Raw genomic sequence first — 17,083 nt, forward strand, 5'->3', positions numbered from 1 at the left:
TGTTTCGAGTATTCATTACATTTTATTTTTAAGAAGAAAAAGCAAGAAAACAAATAGTAATTTTTTTTGTCACAATAGGCTTGTTGAGCAGTAGAACAGGGAAATGCATGTGCATGAATCTCCAATTACTGCCAAGAGACAAGGGTAACAGACAAAGTGAAATCAAACAGGGTAGCAGAGATGGAATGGGAAAAAAACTTAAAAGGGGTGGGAAGGACAGGGAGTGAAACAGTGAAAGAGAGAGAGAGCCAGACACTGTGTAGCATCTAGGTTGTAAAGGGATGTCTGGGAGACTGAATTGATTAGTCATGGGCAAGCCCATTAGCTAATGAAGGCTGTCTGGCGAAGACAACAGCAACCCTCCTAGAGATGTCCTTTCCCAGATCCTCACACTGGGTTAATCATGACAGTGGAAGGAGGTGAGGGGTTGCTGACAGCAATATAACACAAATTATAATTGTCAAATACATAACCGCTGTCTAAAGGATTTATTTTGCCTGAGCCAGATGGTTTTCTGAGGATTCACACCATCCAGTTTTTAAGGGAATTTAAGGGTATGCCCGTTGGCCTGACTGACATCATTCAGAAAGCCTAAATGAATCTTTTGCTCTTGTGCATTAGTGTAAATACTGTTATATGGATGACATGAAGAACACAAATTACAGCTTATATAACATAACAGATGCACTCCTGAAGCACTCCTGGGTTTTTCTCATAATAATACCATGATGTCAAAATAGCCCATGAAAGTGTTATCTGAACTGGAACTCCAATTAGATTGTCTAGTCTGTCATTGAATTACCTGTTGTCTCTGTGACACATTTAGCTGACCTAATAAGTTGTGTCACTGAGACTAGGGCTTCTCCACATTCTTCATTTTAAGTCCCAATTATTGTTTTATGACAACAGTTCTTCTAGAGTCATGATGGATTCATGATGTTAGATTTAAACAGAAGGACAGTCATCTTGAAAGTCAACAAAAGGGCGAGTACTCAGTCCTAGCTCAGTGTGGACATGCCTATGTTGCACTCAATAATGCAGACGTACTCAGGGGTAGAAGTATTTAAAATAAGGGGGCTTTTATATTTTACCGAGCATGTAGAAACCAGATGGATTTTCCTTCTGGGCTGCCCCACCTTCTGTCTTTTGCTTTGTGTTATTAGTTTTGTCATGTGTATTCAAAATGTTGGATTGTATGGTTTGATTGTGTTTTCCAGGTTTTATGACGCATTAGCCAACATCTGGTGAAACCATGGCTAACTTTATTAAACAATTAAAGGTTCTCTCTAAAGCCACTCCAAAATTGGTTGTCTGCTTCAGGTTGTTCTCGTGCTGAAAGATTAATCTTTGCCCCAGTCTGAGGTCCTGTACTCTATGGTTTCACGTAGTCTTCCAAGGACTGTATATTGGTTTGTTAATCTTTCCCTAAATCCTGACCAGTCTGCAAGTCACTGGTGTAGAGAAGCATCCCCATAAAATGATGCTTCCACCAACATCCTTCACTGTAGAATGATGAGCAATACATTGTTTTCGCCAGATGTGGCTCTTGGTATTCAGGCCTAATAGTCTGATTTTGGCCTCACCAGACCAGATCATTTATTTCCTCGTGCCCTCAGGGTCCATATCAGAGGCATATCATATTAATTTTACTCAGGAGTTGCGTCCGTCTAGCCACTCTATCACTAAGTCCTGATTAATTAAATAAAAAAATTATAACTGAAGCTCTGATGATCCTTCCTGGAATAGGACTTAAAATTTATTTTGCCTCCACATACAGTGAGAATGGTTTGAGAGGAAGGAAGTACCAAAAGTTCACAGTTGGAGAATTGCAGTTGAAGTTGTTTGAGTGTTGGAATTACTGCAATTCTCCAAAACTGCAATTAGACACCACCTTGCCACCAATGCCATTTGGATGTCTTGCCAGAAGAAAGCCTCTCCTCTTAAAGACAAGACATCTGACCTTAAAACCAGGTTTCAAATCAGGTGTAATGAAGTTTAGCAAACTTTATATTTGTAGTGTATTTAAAATTACATTTAAGTTGTTCTTTACTACTATGGTTCATAGAAAAGCATGGTAAAACATACATGGCATAAATAAACAAATAGTAAAGATGCCATAGGATATCTTGGGTATGTAAAGTGCATTATGCGTATGCAAGGCCACCATATGGGGGGAAAAGTTAGGACAATTCTAAGTGCTTGTGCCTTACAGGGGCCCTAAAAAATATTAGAACATTAGGTAAAACAAAATCTTTCAATTATTAAAACATTAAATTATTAATTTAAACATTAAATGATTAATCCACCTACCCATCTTATTGTCTTGTTTTTGGCGAAAAGAAAACATCCAGATGGCATCTGTACTGTGCATTGCGCACATAACTATTTTATCATTGCAATTTGCAATAGAAAATATAATAGAAGCCAGCGGTCGGGGTAGAACTCCACTGGCAGACGTTCAAATGAACGGAAAAAATCGTTTAATTGAACGAAAAAAACTGACCGAGTCACTTCACGATTTTCTTTTAGGCAAAGGCTCAGTGTATTTCATCTGTTTATAATTACAATCAACAATTAACTACTACATTCATTATTTTAGACCTACCACGTGTGTCCAATTATCTGTTACAAACATGTCTTTATAATGCTATTGTTTTGATCTATTTTTCTTTGCAAATGTAAAACTAACTGCGTATTCCGTGGATGGGTAGAACTCCGAAGCCAGTTCAAATGAACGAAACAAACGTTCAAGTGAACGATAAAACTGTCTAAAAATGAGTCTTTTTTACTTCGGTAAAGGCAGCGGCTCCGTGCTTGTTTTCATCTGGGTTTTTTTCATGACATCAGCAATCTACTATTTGGACATCAGTAATCAATATTCATTATCATGGTCTGCGTTCAATGATCAGTTATAAACATGTCCTTATGAATGTACGGCCTTTATCTATTTTCCTCTGCGAATGTACATAGACGTTGATCGATGAACTGAGCTGGAGGACCGGGTAAGAAGCAAGTGATCATGTTGTCCTCTGTCAAACGTTCGAATGAACGATACAATTGAACGAGTCACTAGAAAGCCGAGTCACTAAAAAGATTCATTCAAAATGAAGGAATCGTTCGCGAACTGCTCATCATTACTTGCTAGTAGTAAATTGCGAGTGAGGTCCGGCACGACGGATGTCTTATCAGCCCTGTTTGCCCATCCCCATGCCCCTGAACCAGCCCTACTCCCAACTGAATGAGGTGAGCAGCATTGTGCTGAATGTCATGTCAGTTGGCATAATTGCAGGGGGTTCGTGGGCTTTTGTAAAAATTATTATGAAAAAAAGAGAAAATAATTAAATCCTTTTCAATAAGAATTAAAACCTTCAAAATCATTTTATAGATGATAATGTTAATTCAAGGGGTTGAACTAAAATATTGTATGAAACATTTAAGAATTGCAACCATTTTCTTACACAGTCCCCTATTTCAGGGGCTCAAATGTAATTGGAAAAATTAACACAATCATAAATAAAATGTTTATTTTTAATACTTTGTCGAGAATCCATTGCAGGCAATGACTGCTTGAAGTCTGGAAGGCATGAACATCACCAAACGCTGGGTTTCCTTCTTTGTGATGCTTTGCCAGGCATTTACTGCAGCTGTCTTCAGTTGTTGTTTGTTCATGGGTCTTTCTGCCTTAAGTTTTGTCTTCAGCAAGTGAAATGCATGCTCAGTCGGGTTGAGATGAAGCGATTGACTTGGCCACTGCAGAATATTTCACTTCTTTGCCTTAAAACTTCTTCACAGCAAGTACTTCCAAATGCGAATACCACACCTGGAATCAACTCCAGACCTTTTACCTGCTTAATTGATGAAGAAATAACAAAGGAATAGCCCACACCTGTCCATGAAACAGCTTTTAGTCAGTTGTCCAATTACATTCGGTCCCTTGAAAAAGAGGGGACTGCATATTAAAGAACTGTAATTCTTAAACTCTTACTCCAATTTGGATGTGAATACCCTCAAGTTAAAGCTGAGAGACTGCCCTTTGCCCATATTCATTATTTAACTGTAACTTGAATACATTTTGGTAAACAGACAAAATAACAAAACATGTCAGGGTCCAATTATTTCCAGACCTAACTATAAGTATTCAGACCCTTTGCCATAACACTCCAAATTGAGCAAAGATGCATCCTGTGTCCTTTGATCATCCTTGAGATGTCTCTAGAACTTGACTGTCCACCCATTCCAGATAAAAATGATTAGACATGATTTTAAAAGGCACACACTTGTCTATAAAAGGACTCAAATTGTTTGCTAAAGGAAATGCTACGAGTGGGCTCGACTCCATCATTGGGAAATGGAAGAAGCACCAAGACTCTTCCTAAAGCTGATTTTCTGACCAAACAAAGTAACTGGGCAAGAAAGGCCAATCCAACAGAGCTTTGGAGTTTTTCTTCAGAGGACTGAACTTAGATCACAGTTTTAAGGTGTGTATCTATTTATTTATAACAATGGCCAAATGTAAATTGTCTTAACTTGTGTTCTCCAACCTCCATGTCGTTTTTTCATAGCCTTTCTTACTCATCATACCAAGCGGTCCAATAGTTCTGGAGAGTACTGTATATATTGGATCAGCTGCCTTGGGGGGCATATTAAAGTTAGGCTTATCTGCACAAGTCTTCTGTGCAAATAATAAAACTAAATCTGAAACACGGCCATGTTTAAATGATTTTTTGGTAGACCCTTTACATGTCATGTATATTGATCAGTGAGCTAAATCAAGACGTTCCATTGTCTGACACTTATCTGCATGTCAAAGGATTTGGGTAGTTATATTTTTCTCAAGAATGTTAGTGAGAGAAAACATGACTTCTAAATCCCAAATTCAGCCTTGGCCCTCGATTTTTGCATTAATGTGCCCATCTGCCATTTGCACAGTTTTCCCAAAGCTGAGTGAATGTAAATGATGAAGGCTTTAGGGGGTGATTAGACTCTCCAGTGGCCCCTGTTGAATTCACGTTTTAAGTTGCCTCTTGCACATTGTCATTATGGTACTCTTTCATATGGGGTCTCGAGGGCACAGAGGAGTTAGTTGGGTTTGAAGTGTAATGGAGATGCAAGGTAGGCCTATACTGTTAGAAATACATAGTAAACCTTGTTAATGTACAACATAGTGGTTGTGTAGTTTATACCAATAACAGCCGCTTCCAGCATGCATTGATGTCTGATTTGAGACCTAAATTTAATGTTCAAATATTGTTCTACAATTACAGAAGGAATTTGTCAATTTGAATGACATTATAAAATGACCATGAATTGCATCGTTGATGTCATTACTGTGTCCTAGACTTTGTGTTTATTAAATCTCCAACCACTCAGTGGAAGTCATCAGCAGCCCTTGGCCATGGAAGTGAAGGGGGTAGGGATAGGGGTTGGAGTCCACCAACCATTTGTGGGGAATTAAACTCATTGTAAACTCAATGCTCTGTCTTACTCTACCACCTGGTGTTAAAAAGAAAAAATGGCACAATCCATATGGGTCTTAAGGGAGTTCTCTTTACCATCCTCTGCTGGTGACATCCATACACAACCATGGACATGGTAATACTAATGTCTTTTAAATTAATCTGGTTTTGACACTGCTCACACAGTGGGTTGTAATCCATTAGTATTGATCACCTTCCTGACAGTCCTATTTATCTACAATAGCATTTCCTGGCACCATTGCCTTAATGTGTTCAGTTTGTGTGGCTTTTCATTATGTGTCACTGGTGTGGCCTGAATTTGTGATGGAGAGAGGGGGAGAGAGGGGGAGAGAGAAGGCGTGCATACTGATGAGATGTGATGCAGGTCGATAGAGAGGGAGGAGACACAGGTTGCACAGCTGGGCGGTGAGATAGCTGGGGCATGCCTGACCTAAATGAGAGCTGCTCCTCTGTCATAAGGCAAACACCCACATGGCCAGTTCGTCCTTACATAGACTGCCGACTGGCCAGTTCAAACTACTACAATCACATTTGAGTTGGGGTTTTACAGTACTCTTTCTACAATTTAAATTAGCCAGAAATGTGATTATTGAATAATATTGTTTGGGTATCAGTTAACAGAATATGCTTTTCACTGGGCAGCTGATTTACAAAGTTTACAATAACTGTGTATAACAGTTCATGCATTGTCATTATTACTCTTTTATTACATGTATTTGGACAGAGACGATGTACATCAAAAAACATGAATCACATAAATAAGACGCACTGCACCAGATTAAGCTTGCAGCTCATTAGCATCATAGGGGTGGAGATGTACTGTACTTTAGGGATCAACAAGGATGTACGTCAGGCTAGATTCAAAGAGACAAGAAGCAGACAGTCTGTTTAAGTTTACGGTCTTGTGTTTAAAGGTCATAGTAACCTGGGCTGACATTACTGCCCGGTAAACACTAGGAAACGGCTTTCGCCATAGCAACCCTGTGAACCAGGGAAAGGAGACAGCCAGGAGGGAGGGTTTTTGAAAATGGAAGTACACTTTTAATGTAACATCAGTGGCAATAACCTACATGGGGGGTCCCTAATTCTCTCTCATTAAGACACTGCTGCTGCTGTCCTCTGTCTATAGAGCCATGACACAACAACACATTCACAGAAAACAGCCATGACAATAGCACACACACCAAACCGTCTTTGCCTCCCTGACATTTTGCTTTACAGACACGAGACATCTAGACGAGGCTGGGCCACAGCAACTGATTACATTTAAAAAGTAACCTACCCAACCCTGCATATGTAGGTATTGTATTTTTTTTAGGTACAAATGTGACAGATGTCCAGGAAGATCTGATAATTGTACAAAACACAAGTACAACAATTACAACAAAACAAGATATAGGGCTACTCTTCAAGAATAATAAGGTATATAATAAATTAAAAGAGCAAATATTTTTAAAAAACATCAATAATTACTTTGCTTTTTGTTCTTTAGGGTGGAAATGAATCGTGTACTCAAAATACAGGATATCATTTTTTATATAAAAATAATGAAGGTAGGCACTTGGTATGAAAATCAAACCATGCCAATACAGAAACAATACAGCCACTGTGCATTAACTGTTGTTGCTTGTTCTTTGAGGTGTTAATCTGGGTGTCTGTAAAAGCACTCTGTGAAGAGTGCTGATGTAAAAACAAATGTGATAGATTTTTATATAAATTGAATAACTTGTGGCTTCCTTGCTGGCTCATCACCCTGCCGGAGAATTTGTGGACAAACCCTACCATGTGGCCATAGGTGTCATATCCAGACATCTAGTCATAGCCTATCTTCAGATAATTTAGTTAATGAATAATTCATTGATTTCTAGAAAACATTTGTTGATTAATTAAATGTAAGCAATTGGCAGCTTTTAATTAGCGATCCATTGTAGCTGTACAGTTCAGTAGCTCATTTGTAACGTTAGGCCACGTCTCAGACAGGTACAGCAACATAAGTTAACTAATGTAGGCCTACTTTCAGAGTTTCACTTCAGCCTTTCGTTTATAACCGACTACAATGTTGCACTTGAGTTACACTTATTTAAGTTTCATTTAGCATTTTCGCTCAAAATTCATGAATGGACCTACTGGACCTACGTGCTCCACCTACCTGTTGGCCTCAGGGTGGAACTGTTAGAAATCAGCCGTTTCGTATAGTGGTTGAAATAATGATTGTGTACCCGGTCGTCAAGGGAGAGAGTAATTCAATTGTTTATTGCAGCATTTGATAGTCTATTGTTCATGATGTTACAGACTCGATACTCAATCTTACAAACTCAAGCTCTTCTCTTCTCACTGTAATGCTGGTTACAAGCTGATATATACATGCCAAATGGTCAGTGTAAACATTCCTGTGGTTATCAGTGCGCAACCTACAGAGAGATAATCTAAACAGAGATGTTTCTGTTGTTCTCATTATCTAGGCACATTCACTTCCGATGAAATGTACATTCATATTGTAATTATTAAGGCTCAGATTCCACAGAACGCGGAGGTGAGACTTACCATGATCCCTAGCCTCTCCATAAATGCTTTCCACATGCAAGAGGTGAACTGGGTCCCTGGTCAGAAACAAAGTCCTTCGGGATGCCAAAGTGCCAGAAGACATGAGTAAAGAGGGCCTCGGCGGTCTGCAGGGCCGTGGGAACACCGGGGAGAGGTAATAAGCGGCAAAGCCTTTGAGAACTGGTCCACAACGACCAAGATCACAGTACTGCCCCAAGAGAGACAGAGATCAGTGACGAAATCATTGGATAGGTGCGACCAAGGCCGTTGTGGAACCGGAAAAGGCATTCATTTCCCTGCAGGAAGGTGCCTCTGCGCTTTACTCTGGGCGCACACCAAACAGGAGGAGACATAAACCCTCACGTGCATGGCCAAGGTTGGCCACCAGTACCTGCCCTCCAGGCAGCTGATTGTGCGGCCGATGCCAGGATGACTTGAGGAGGGGGTGGTGTAAGCCCAGCACAGAAGCATGTCCCGAACGGAGACAGGTACGTAGGCAGGACACTGCACAGGTGCAGGATCGAGGTCCCACAATAATGGTGCCACGTTGCAGGCCTCTGGTAGAATGGGCCATCCTCCACCGGTCTCTCCCAGTGTCATGTTGGCGGGATAATGCATCGGCCTTCACGTTCTTAGTGGCCCGGATATATGACAGGGTGAAGGAGAACCTGGCAGGGAAGAGGGACCACCTTGCCTGGCGCGGGTTCAGTCTCCTCACCGCCCGGATGTACTCCAGGTTACGGTGGTCAGTCCAAACAAGAAAAGGGTGTTTAGTCCCCTCGAGCCAGTGCCTCCATGCCATAAGAGCCTTGACGACAGCCAACAGCACGCGATCACCGACGTCGTAGTTCCCTTCGGTGGGCGTCAGCTTTCTCGAAAAGAAAGTGCAGGGGCGGAGCTTGGCAGGAGTGCCTGACTGTTGTGAAAGAACCTCCTGTAACAATTGGCAAAACCAAGGAATCACTGTACTGCCTTCACCGTGATTGGGGTTGGCCAGTTACACACAGATTCAATGCGGTCCACCATCTCCCGCCATGTCACGAGATGCGCTATCCCAGGAAGGAAACGGAATGCTGGAAGAAAAGGCACTTCTCAGCCTTGACATATACGGCAGGCTTCAGCAGCCTTTCAAGCACTCAACGAACCAGAGCAACATGCTGATTGTGTGTGGCCGTGTACACCTGTCACGTCCTGGCTGTGCCCCAAGCCATCTCTGCGCTGGGCTCGGGGCATAGCCAGGACAGGACAGGAGGTGGCATCTAGCCACCTCCAATCCTTTTGGTCTCCCCAATTGGAGGCAGGTGTCGGTCGTTGCCTCCAATTGGGGACCCTATTTAAGTTCCCTGTTTCAGCCAGGGTGTGTGGTTTATTTTGGTTTGCATGTTTTCAGTTAAGCCCACGTCACTGGTTGCTGCCTTTTTGTTTTGTTGGAGTCCTTTTTTATTTCATTAAACATGGATTATCTCCATTAACTCTACTCTGCGCCTGTGTCCTTCTCCTACCACGACCGTGACAACACCAAGATGTCATCGATGTACACTAGGACACAAGGCCGTAATTACAATATAAATTGAGGGGAACACATTCCCACGAATATTCAAATATGCTCCAAATGTCCCCCCAATAAACTGATATATAAATTACAAATAAAAATGTGCTATCCTATGCCAACCATGCTCCGCCGTCCAAAATAATAATTAGCAAATGTAAACATATTGATAAACTTAACAAATTGCAGTTCTTATTATCTGGTCTAGTTTTACGGTTTACTGCTGTTCTGCGTGTAGTTTTGCCAGGTGCTGTTGTCATGCCCCAGCAGAAGTTGTCGGTCGACTGCTGTCAGCAGGGTTGCCATATCCGCCTTTTTCATGAAAATTGGGCTGTTTTTCAAACAATGTCGTGGGTGAAAATTAATTGGTTGCGGCTGGCAGATTTTTGGCCTACTTCTGAACTTCACAGCGGCCGCACAATTTCTGTCTTATATGCTACATTGTGTGTTTCTGTGCTGTTATAACAGTCAGACGGCAGCTATGGCTTCACATGCATCTATACTGTATCTTAAGTTTGGTTCCCGGTTTGGGGGTGGGGGGGCATTTTGGGCTTGTTTTGAGCAGTGGTTGTTCTGGAACTTTTTGCTTAACTTGGAAACACTGGCTGTAAATGTAATTGGTAGGTACACTGTACTGTCGAACACTGTATTGTCTCTCTATATCATTTCTTTCAAATGTATTAAAAAGTGGAAAACTAGAATGTAATATGAACGTTACACAGGCTATCTTCCTGTCTATTGTGATAGTTTTAACATCAAAACGTCATTTTGCGCTGGAACTGTAATTGTGGAGATAAATAATAGTTTGCTAAAATTGCATGGAGTGTAAACAAAGGTTTTTGGTGAAAAAGGTCCGATTTGCGACTTCTAATCAATCAACCATCACTAACGTTATCTATCATAGCTAAGTAACCTGGAAAGCTAATTAGCCACACATTCACCCAGCGACCGATTGTGCTCATGCACGTACTGTATTCAACTAATGTTAATGTCTTACGTGAAGGATTTTGTTAGATTTGTCAGAATGCCCACGTGAAGTCGGAGTAAAGTGTCAATCATTTATGTTGCGCTGCATGTGTAGTCATTTTCATTGATTGCCTATTCGTATAGTATACTGTATAGTTGTATTTGATTACTGTATGATAAATAGCATTATTAGTGTTTGTTTGATTAAAGTGAAGGCAGTTTTATTAGTCAGCTTTCATTCACAGTGAGTGTCATCATGAGCACGAGGAAGGATGGCAGTGACATTCAGTTTTTTGGGAAGCCTTTGAAAAGTAAGTTGAAAGCAGTGAGAAAATGAGTACCAGTCAGATGATAGAAGTATACTGTAGCACAAGAGGTTAGTCAATGTTTATTGATATAAGAATCATTGCCATTCAGATTGGAAATGGTTAGTAATCAATTTCTGAACATCATGGCAAGAAACGACTTGTTTAATGATAGGATTTTTGTTCACTCTGGGGCTTTCAGAGTAAAGAAAGAGAGGGAGAGAGAGAGCATGAGGAGGACAACAGGGCAGGGAGAGCAGGTGACATTGAGGTGAGTGAGAAAAGGAGCAAATATTGATCTGATCTGATATTACCACTTTGGTGTTGTTCCAATGGCATCATACTTAATGTTGGCACAACAGAGGTTAGGTTATGGCACAGCTGTTTCTGATGTTAGGTCAAAGGGTGGGGAGCAGGGGAATACTCTGTCTTTGGACTGGGGTAACCAACTAACATTGTTTTATGTTTTAATTGGTGGGGACCCCCGGACCCCCGGCTAATTTGGTCCCCCCCAATGTTGACTCCATGGCTACGGCCTTGCTACGACACCCGACCAATCATGTCCCTGAAGATCTCGTTAACGAATGCTTGGAAAACTTCACAAAAAAGGTGTAGGTGAGGACCCTTGACGCAGGGATTCTGAGACATGGTTCTGAGACATGTCTCTGCATGCGATATGCATGACCCCTGAGCAGTACCAAACCCGGTAGGAGGTCAATGGCACAATCCCGGGCCGATGGGGTGTCAATTAGGTAGCCTTAGATTTAGAGAAGTCATGCGACAGGTTCAAATATTCAATTGGAATGGGAATGTCGGAGGCACTGTGGTTAGTGTGGTTAGTGGTATGCGTAACGCACATGCCAGTGTCCTATCTAGGAAGTTCCCCGCTGCCCCAGAGTCTATGAGGGCCTATGAGGGCGTGGGTGGAGCTAGGAAACCTAGGGGAAAATACAGGAACAAGCACTTGTGTGGTAGACAGCGGGATTGAGGACTGTACCTAGGAGGGCGCATGAGTGCCTGTTCTGCCGCTGTCCGGACCCGGAAACGCACAGGTGGCAATAGGCCACATAGTGCTCCCTTCTGCCACAGTAGGTGCACTGCTCCCGGTGCCTCCCAGGTCCCCTCTCTGCCTCCCGGACCCCCGTACCACCCCAACCCTGGCTGGTGGGGGGGGGGGGGGGCGGGGGGGGGGGGGGGGGGGTGACGGCCCTCTTGCCTGAAGCTGTCCAGCCGGGTGGCTATGTCCACCAGTTGGTTGAAACCGAGCGTGGCAACACGCCATGCCATGTCCTGTCGGACATCCTCCCACAGGCTGCACCCAAAGTGGTCGAAGGTGGAACAGGCGTTCACCCACATCCCTGCCCTCCGGAGGATGGTCGAACAGGTGGTTGAACGCCTCGTAGTCCACAACAACGGAGCTGCGGTCTCTCCAGACAGAGTTAGCCCACTCTAGAGCCCGATCGGAGAGGCAGGAAATCAGCCCCGTCGCTGTGGGAGGGGTGGAGAAATACAGGCTTAGTTGGAGCAGAAAACCCTGGCAACGGGACGCGAACCCGTTGTAGTCTTGTGGAAGGGAGAGATGAACAGCCCCAGGTGGTCCTCCCGAGGGGCAGGTCAGACGGCGAGGGTGCGGTAGCGGCGCTCGGAGCTGTGCTGGGATTGGTCGAGGCGGCTGACGACATGTAAGACCCGGTCAGTCGCAGTCCAGAGTCTCTCCAGCAGTTCCTCGTGTTCCTTGACACGTTCCATTATGCCGGAGAGCTCGGGTCTACCTGCTGACTCCGTTCTTAAGGTGGGTTATTCTGTCACTTTCTATCTTCAGGAAGTCGGAGTCAGACGCTTGGAGTCTCTTGCTTGTGTTTATTTCGCAGATAAGCACGCATAAGGAACTGCCAAGCAGGCAATACATAAACAATAGGCAACAGTAAACCCAGTAAAACAAGAAAACGTGCCTAACAGAGCCATAGGGCAGGGTCTAACCGTTGTTCCACAACCAAGTGGAAACATATAGAGAATCCCTGTCATAAACCAAAAAGAAACAGTGCCAACAAACAATAACCCACAACCCCTACCTAACCGACAGACATACAGCATACCTGAACCAATGATCCTAACACAAAACAGGTGCGCCTGGTGATTAATGAAGGGGGAAGGGGGCGGTGGCTTCAGAAAGCCGGTGACGCCGACCGCCAGAGCCCAGGCACCCCAGCAGGGGGAGCCACAGGAGAGGGAGTTATGTCAATCATGCAACTATTTGATAGGGTTTTGAAAGACATGGCGCTTTCCGTCCATGCTTTATTACATATGAAACTAAATTAGTCTACAGCTCAATTATCCATAACTAATGAAACTCACTAATTAACTGGTGAATGTCAAAAAGTTTCTGCTACATATAATTTATTATCAATAACAAGCCGGTATCCACAATACTGTAGACTATTGTTAAAATTGTCTTACAATTTTGATAGGGATATTAGCTGGCCGATATATCTCAATGTGTAGCGCTGTGGAAGGATATGTGGTTGTTATAGAAAGCCTGGTTTGAGTCCCAATGATTACATTTTCATATATAATTTTGCTGAAAACACTGGCAACACTGCATTTGTAATTTCTACATCAGAAATATTTGCTTGTCTGTTTTTAATATCACATCTTAAATCAAGCATTGGATCCACCATATTTGATGAATGATTAACTCCAGCGTTTCTCTCGTACAGATGTAGCCTATCATTCAGATGTATGATCACCAGGTGATGAATGACGTCAGAAACTTGGTTTGATCCCACAACATTTTCGAAACAAACTGCAGATGTCAGTCTCCATTGACTGGCACCGGAGCTTTCCTCCATGCCATTTTTAATTACAAGTGCATCCCAAATATTGCACATAAACGATAGCAAGTAGAGAATGTTGGTAATTAGATAATAATCTGACATCATTGTCACAGTGTTGAACCCAATCATAGCTTGGTTTTATGTGACAGCACACTTATTGAAATAATTCTATTTTCGTATAAGTTATGTTAATAATAATTCCAAGGATGCAAAAGTTTATCAATTATTGTTGATCTGGAGATTGAACTAAATCATCCAATCCAGGCTTGCTTTGAAACTTCAACCCATTCTAATCCTTTCGAAAGGCTTGCATTGGTGTAATACCTCGTTTGATCACATGCTTTTTTCAAAGCCCCTTATAAAATGCAGGCTTCTATGATTGTTCGGTCACCTTATTTAATATTGTATTTTAAGAAATTGTTAGCATTGCAAGTCTACAGTATCAATGGCGTAGCTGGTAACATCGTCGACTCTCAATCATTAACTTGTTGCGGTGCGATGTGGAATCTAGGCCATGTTAAAGTGCAAACAATACTGTTCATTGTTGTTGAAATAATAATTTTTATTTAGTGTATTTTGTGCCACTCCTGCCTTGATAATACAAAACTTCAAACAGATGCACGGTTGAAAAATGCTAGCTGTTTTTGGGCCCAATTTGATGAAAGCCTGAAGCATTCTGAAGCCGAATGCTTCAGAAAGCCTCGATTTCTCATTACTGGCCAACCTTATATTGAATAAACGAATGCATGAAAATGTCTTCATAGTTTACCCGTTGTAGTAGGTGAGGCTTTCATTTAATCAAAGCCACTGCAAAAAATAATCCTATTGTGATGAATAACTACAGAAATTATGCAATTAATCAGAATTATTTTAATAGTTTAACACATATAAAAAAAAATGTGGTCTTACAAGATGATATGAAATGGGTGTTATACATTTAATAATAAATTAAGTTCATAACACAGGCAAATGTGGATAAAATCAAGAGGTCTGAATACTTTCTGCGGCACTGTATATTTACATTATTAGCATTTATTAAAATAGTAAACCAATCTCTTGAATAGTTCATGCAAGAGAGGATAGACCAAATTGGTTTCATATGTTTAGGCTATGCCAACTTCAAATTCGACTATGACAATATGTGACAGCAATCCTGCATCTCTGTGCTGTTTTGTGACAAAAGTAGCACAGTCTATTTTGATATTTATTTTGAGCCTTAAAATGTCCCTAGTCCCCACCAATGACAAGCATACCCATTACATTATAATGCCATCACAATTGAAATAACAGAGGGTTTAACAATGTGGTTTTTAGGCCGAAAAGCTTTAGCCATATAGTCTTGTAGAATTATTTAACAGCCCTATTGCAAACAGAATGGATGAATATTAGTGGATGTTTTTAACATTGTCGTGAAGGTCTGTAAGGTCGATTAAATGTGAGGATCCATCCCCTTGATCTGCTTGTCACCAGCAGAGACTGAGGTGTTTTTTGGGTATGACAGTCACCAACCTATGTTAATAAATACATGAAAGGCGCTGGAAACTTACACACATCTTAATGCTTAAGACACACCAAAATGGATTTCTACTTGTCTTTGTCCTGCCTTTAGTGGTGTTGCAGACTTCACTACCAACTAATTGCGTGCTGGTAGCCTACAATCCATTGTGTGTTAGTGATGGGTCGTTCACGAATGGACTCTTTGGTGAATGTTGAGGACCGGATTGCATTGGCGAAAGGAGACGTTCATTTGGCTCCTTAATTTCCTTAATTCCTTCGCTCAAACAGCGACAATGTTCAGATAAGGTGACAAATTATTGTATATTATTTGTATATAAGATTGTATATCTGCAATAAAGAATCTATGAATAGTTCAGAGGGTGTGTTCCATGTGAATTGTTCCATTGATAAGAAATAATGTGTTTGAACATGAATTTCATGCTCTTAAATAATTCTAGCCTACGTTTTTGACTTTCCATTTGAGATTCTTGGTTATTATTATTCTTGGGGTTATTCTGAAAAGTCTTTAGGGATCCAATTGTTCCAGCTTTTTCAGGTGATGGAGCCAGAAGAGCCGGCTCACCAAAAAGACTTGGAATTCCCATCACTAGTGTGTGTGCATAGAGTCAATGCAAGGCAGTCAATAAAATTAAATAAAAAAACTGGTCAATGAAGATGGTCAGGGCAGCCAGTTGATTAGCTATGTGATAACCATTCACATGTGAAAATCAGAGATGTTCAGTTTTCAAAATCCACATGTAGATAAGTATGTAACATTTTATTTTTATTTCAATAATATATCCAGTAAAGTTATGTTCTATTTAATTGCTTTGACAAAGCAAAAAGCAACAATTGTGTGAGTGTTTCCCATTGTGCCTTCCCATCCAGTTTCATACCAAGCGGTGGTGCATCCAGACAGTGTTTTCAATGGGGTCTGCACCGTCCCCACGCAAACTGCTTCAAGGACGTTCAATAAAGTACATTCAGTTAAAACACTGAACAGCAAGATCACCAGCTACCTGGGAGGGATAGGCCCCTTCTTCCTGCCTCCCTTGGTGCAGTCTGAACAGCTGGGCCAGTTTGTGCCGTACCTCGATGTTTCGAATACCGTAGGCAAGAGGGTTGATGCATGGTGGTACCATGAACACCACCACAACAGATAATAACATGGTACGCTCTGGCAGTGACAAATGGTCAGGAGGTGTTATGGACATTGTTTTCCTGGCTATATTCCCCATGATAGGCAGCAGTTGCAGGAAGAACATGAAGAAATAGAAGCTTATGGTGTGACGGGCTCTACTGTTGTCCGAGTGGAATGGTTCCACGGCTCTGCGGGCTGCCTGATACATGCGTCTGTAGGAGATAGAGAACGTCAAGATGCAGGCGAGGAGCACAATGATGATAGTGACAATGTCGAACCTCTTCTTTGCCCAGTGAACGCCAGGAAGTTTACTCATGGTTCCTGGCTCACATAGTAGTCCTGGAACGGCTCTACCAAAAGAGGTTTGTCCAGAGAATAGAAGACCCACTCGGACAGCAGCCACCGTGCCAGAAAACACCCAGGTCAGTGCTATGGCCAGACGTAGTCGCCTGGAGGTCAAGATGACTATGTAACGGAGGCCGTGGCATATGAAGATGAAGCGCTCCACGGCCATGAGGGTCAGAGTGAACAGAGAGCAGAGGACTCCTGTGCTATAGATAGATAACTGGATTAAACACCAGCCTCCAAACACCAGGGTGTGTCTGGTTAGCAGGCAGCGCAGAACTGTAGATGACAGAGCGAGAGACAGCAATAGGTCGCTGACAATCAGATTCTTCAGCAGAGTATAGCGAGGTTGCCAGGAGAGGCCATCCGAACTCTTGAGTGCAATCAGCAGGTAGCTGTTTACCATCACAGAGAAGAGAAAAAGA

The 17,083-nt window shown here is 42.1% G+C and overlaps 1 protein-coding gene across 1 annotated transcript; it reads right to left on the minus strand.

Moving 5' to 3' along the window:
* Positions 1–16,155: 16,155 nt before the first annotated feature.
* On the minus strand, positions 16,156–17,064 carry LOC105023263 (olfactory receptor 10A5-like). Its single transcript, XM_010892329.2, has one exon. It carries the CDS (start codon positions 17,062–17,064, stop codon positions 16,156–16,158), a length of 909 nt encoding a protein of 302 aa, XP_010890631.1.
* Positions 17,065–17,083: the final 19 nt, after the last annotated feature.

Source organism: Esox lucius, chromosome 6 (assembly GCF_011004845.1).
Source record: "Esox lucius isolate fEsoLuc1 chromosome 6, fEsoLuc1.pri, whole genome shotgun sequence".
NCBI classification, from domain to species: Eukaryota; Metazoa; Chordata; class Actinopteri; order Esociformes; family Esocidae; genus Esox; species Esox lucius.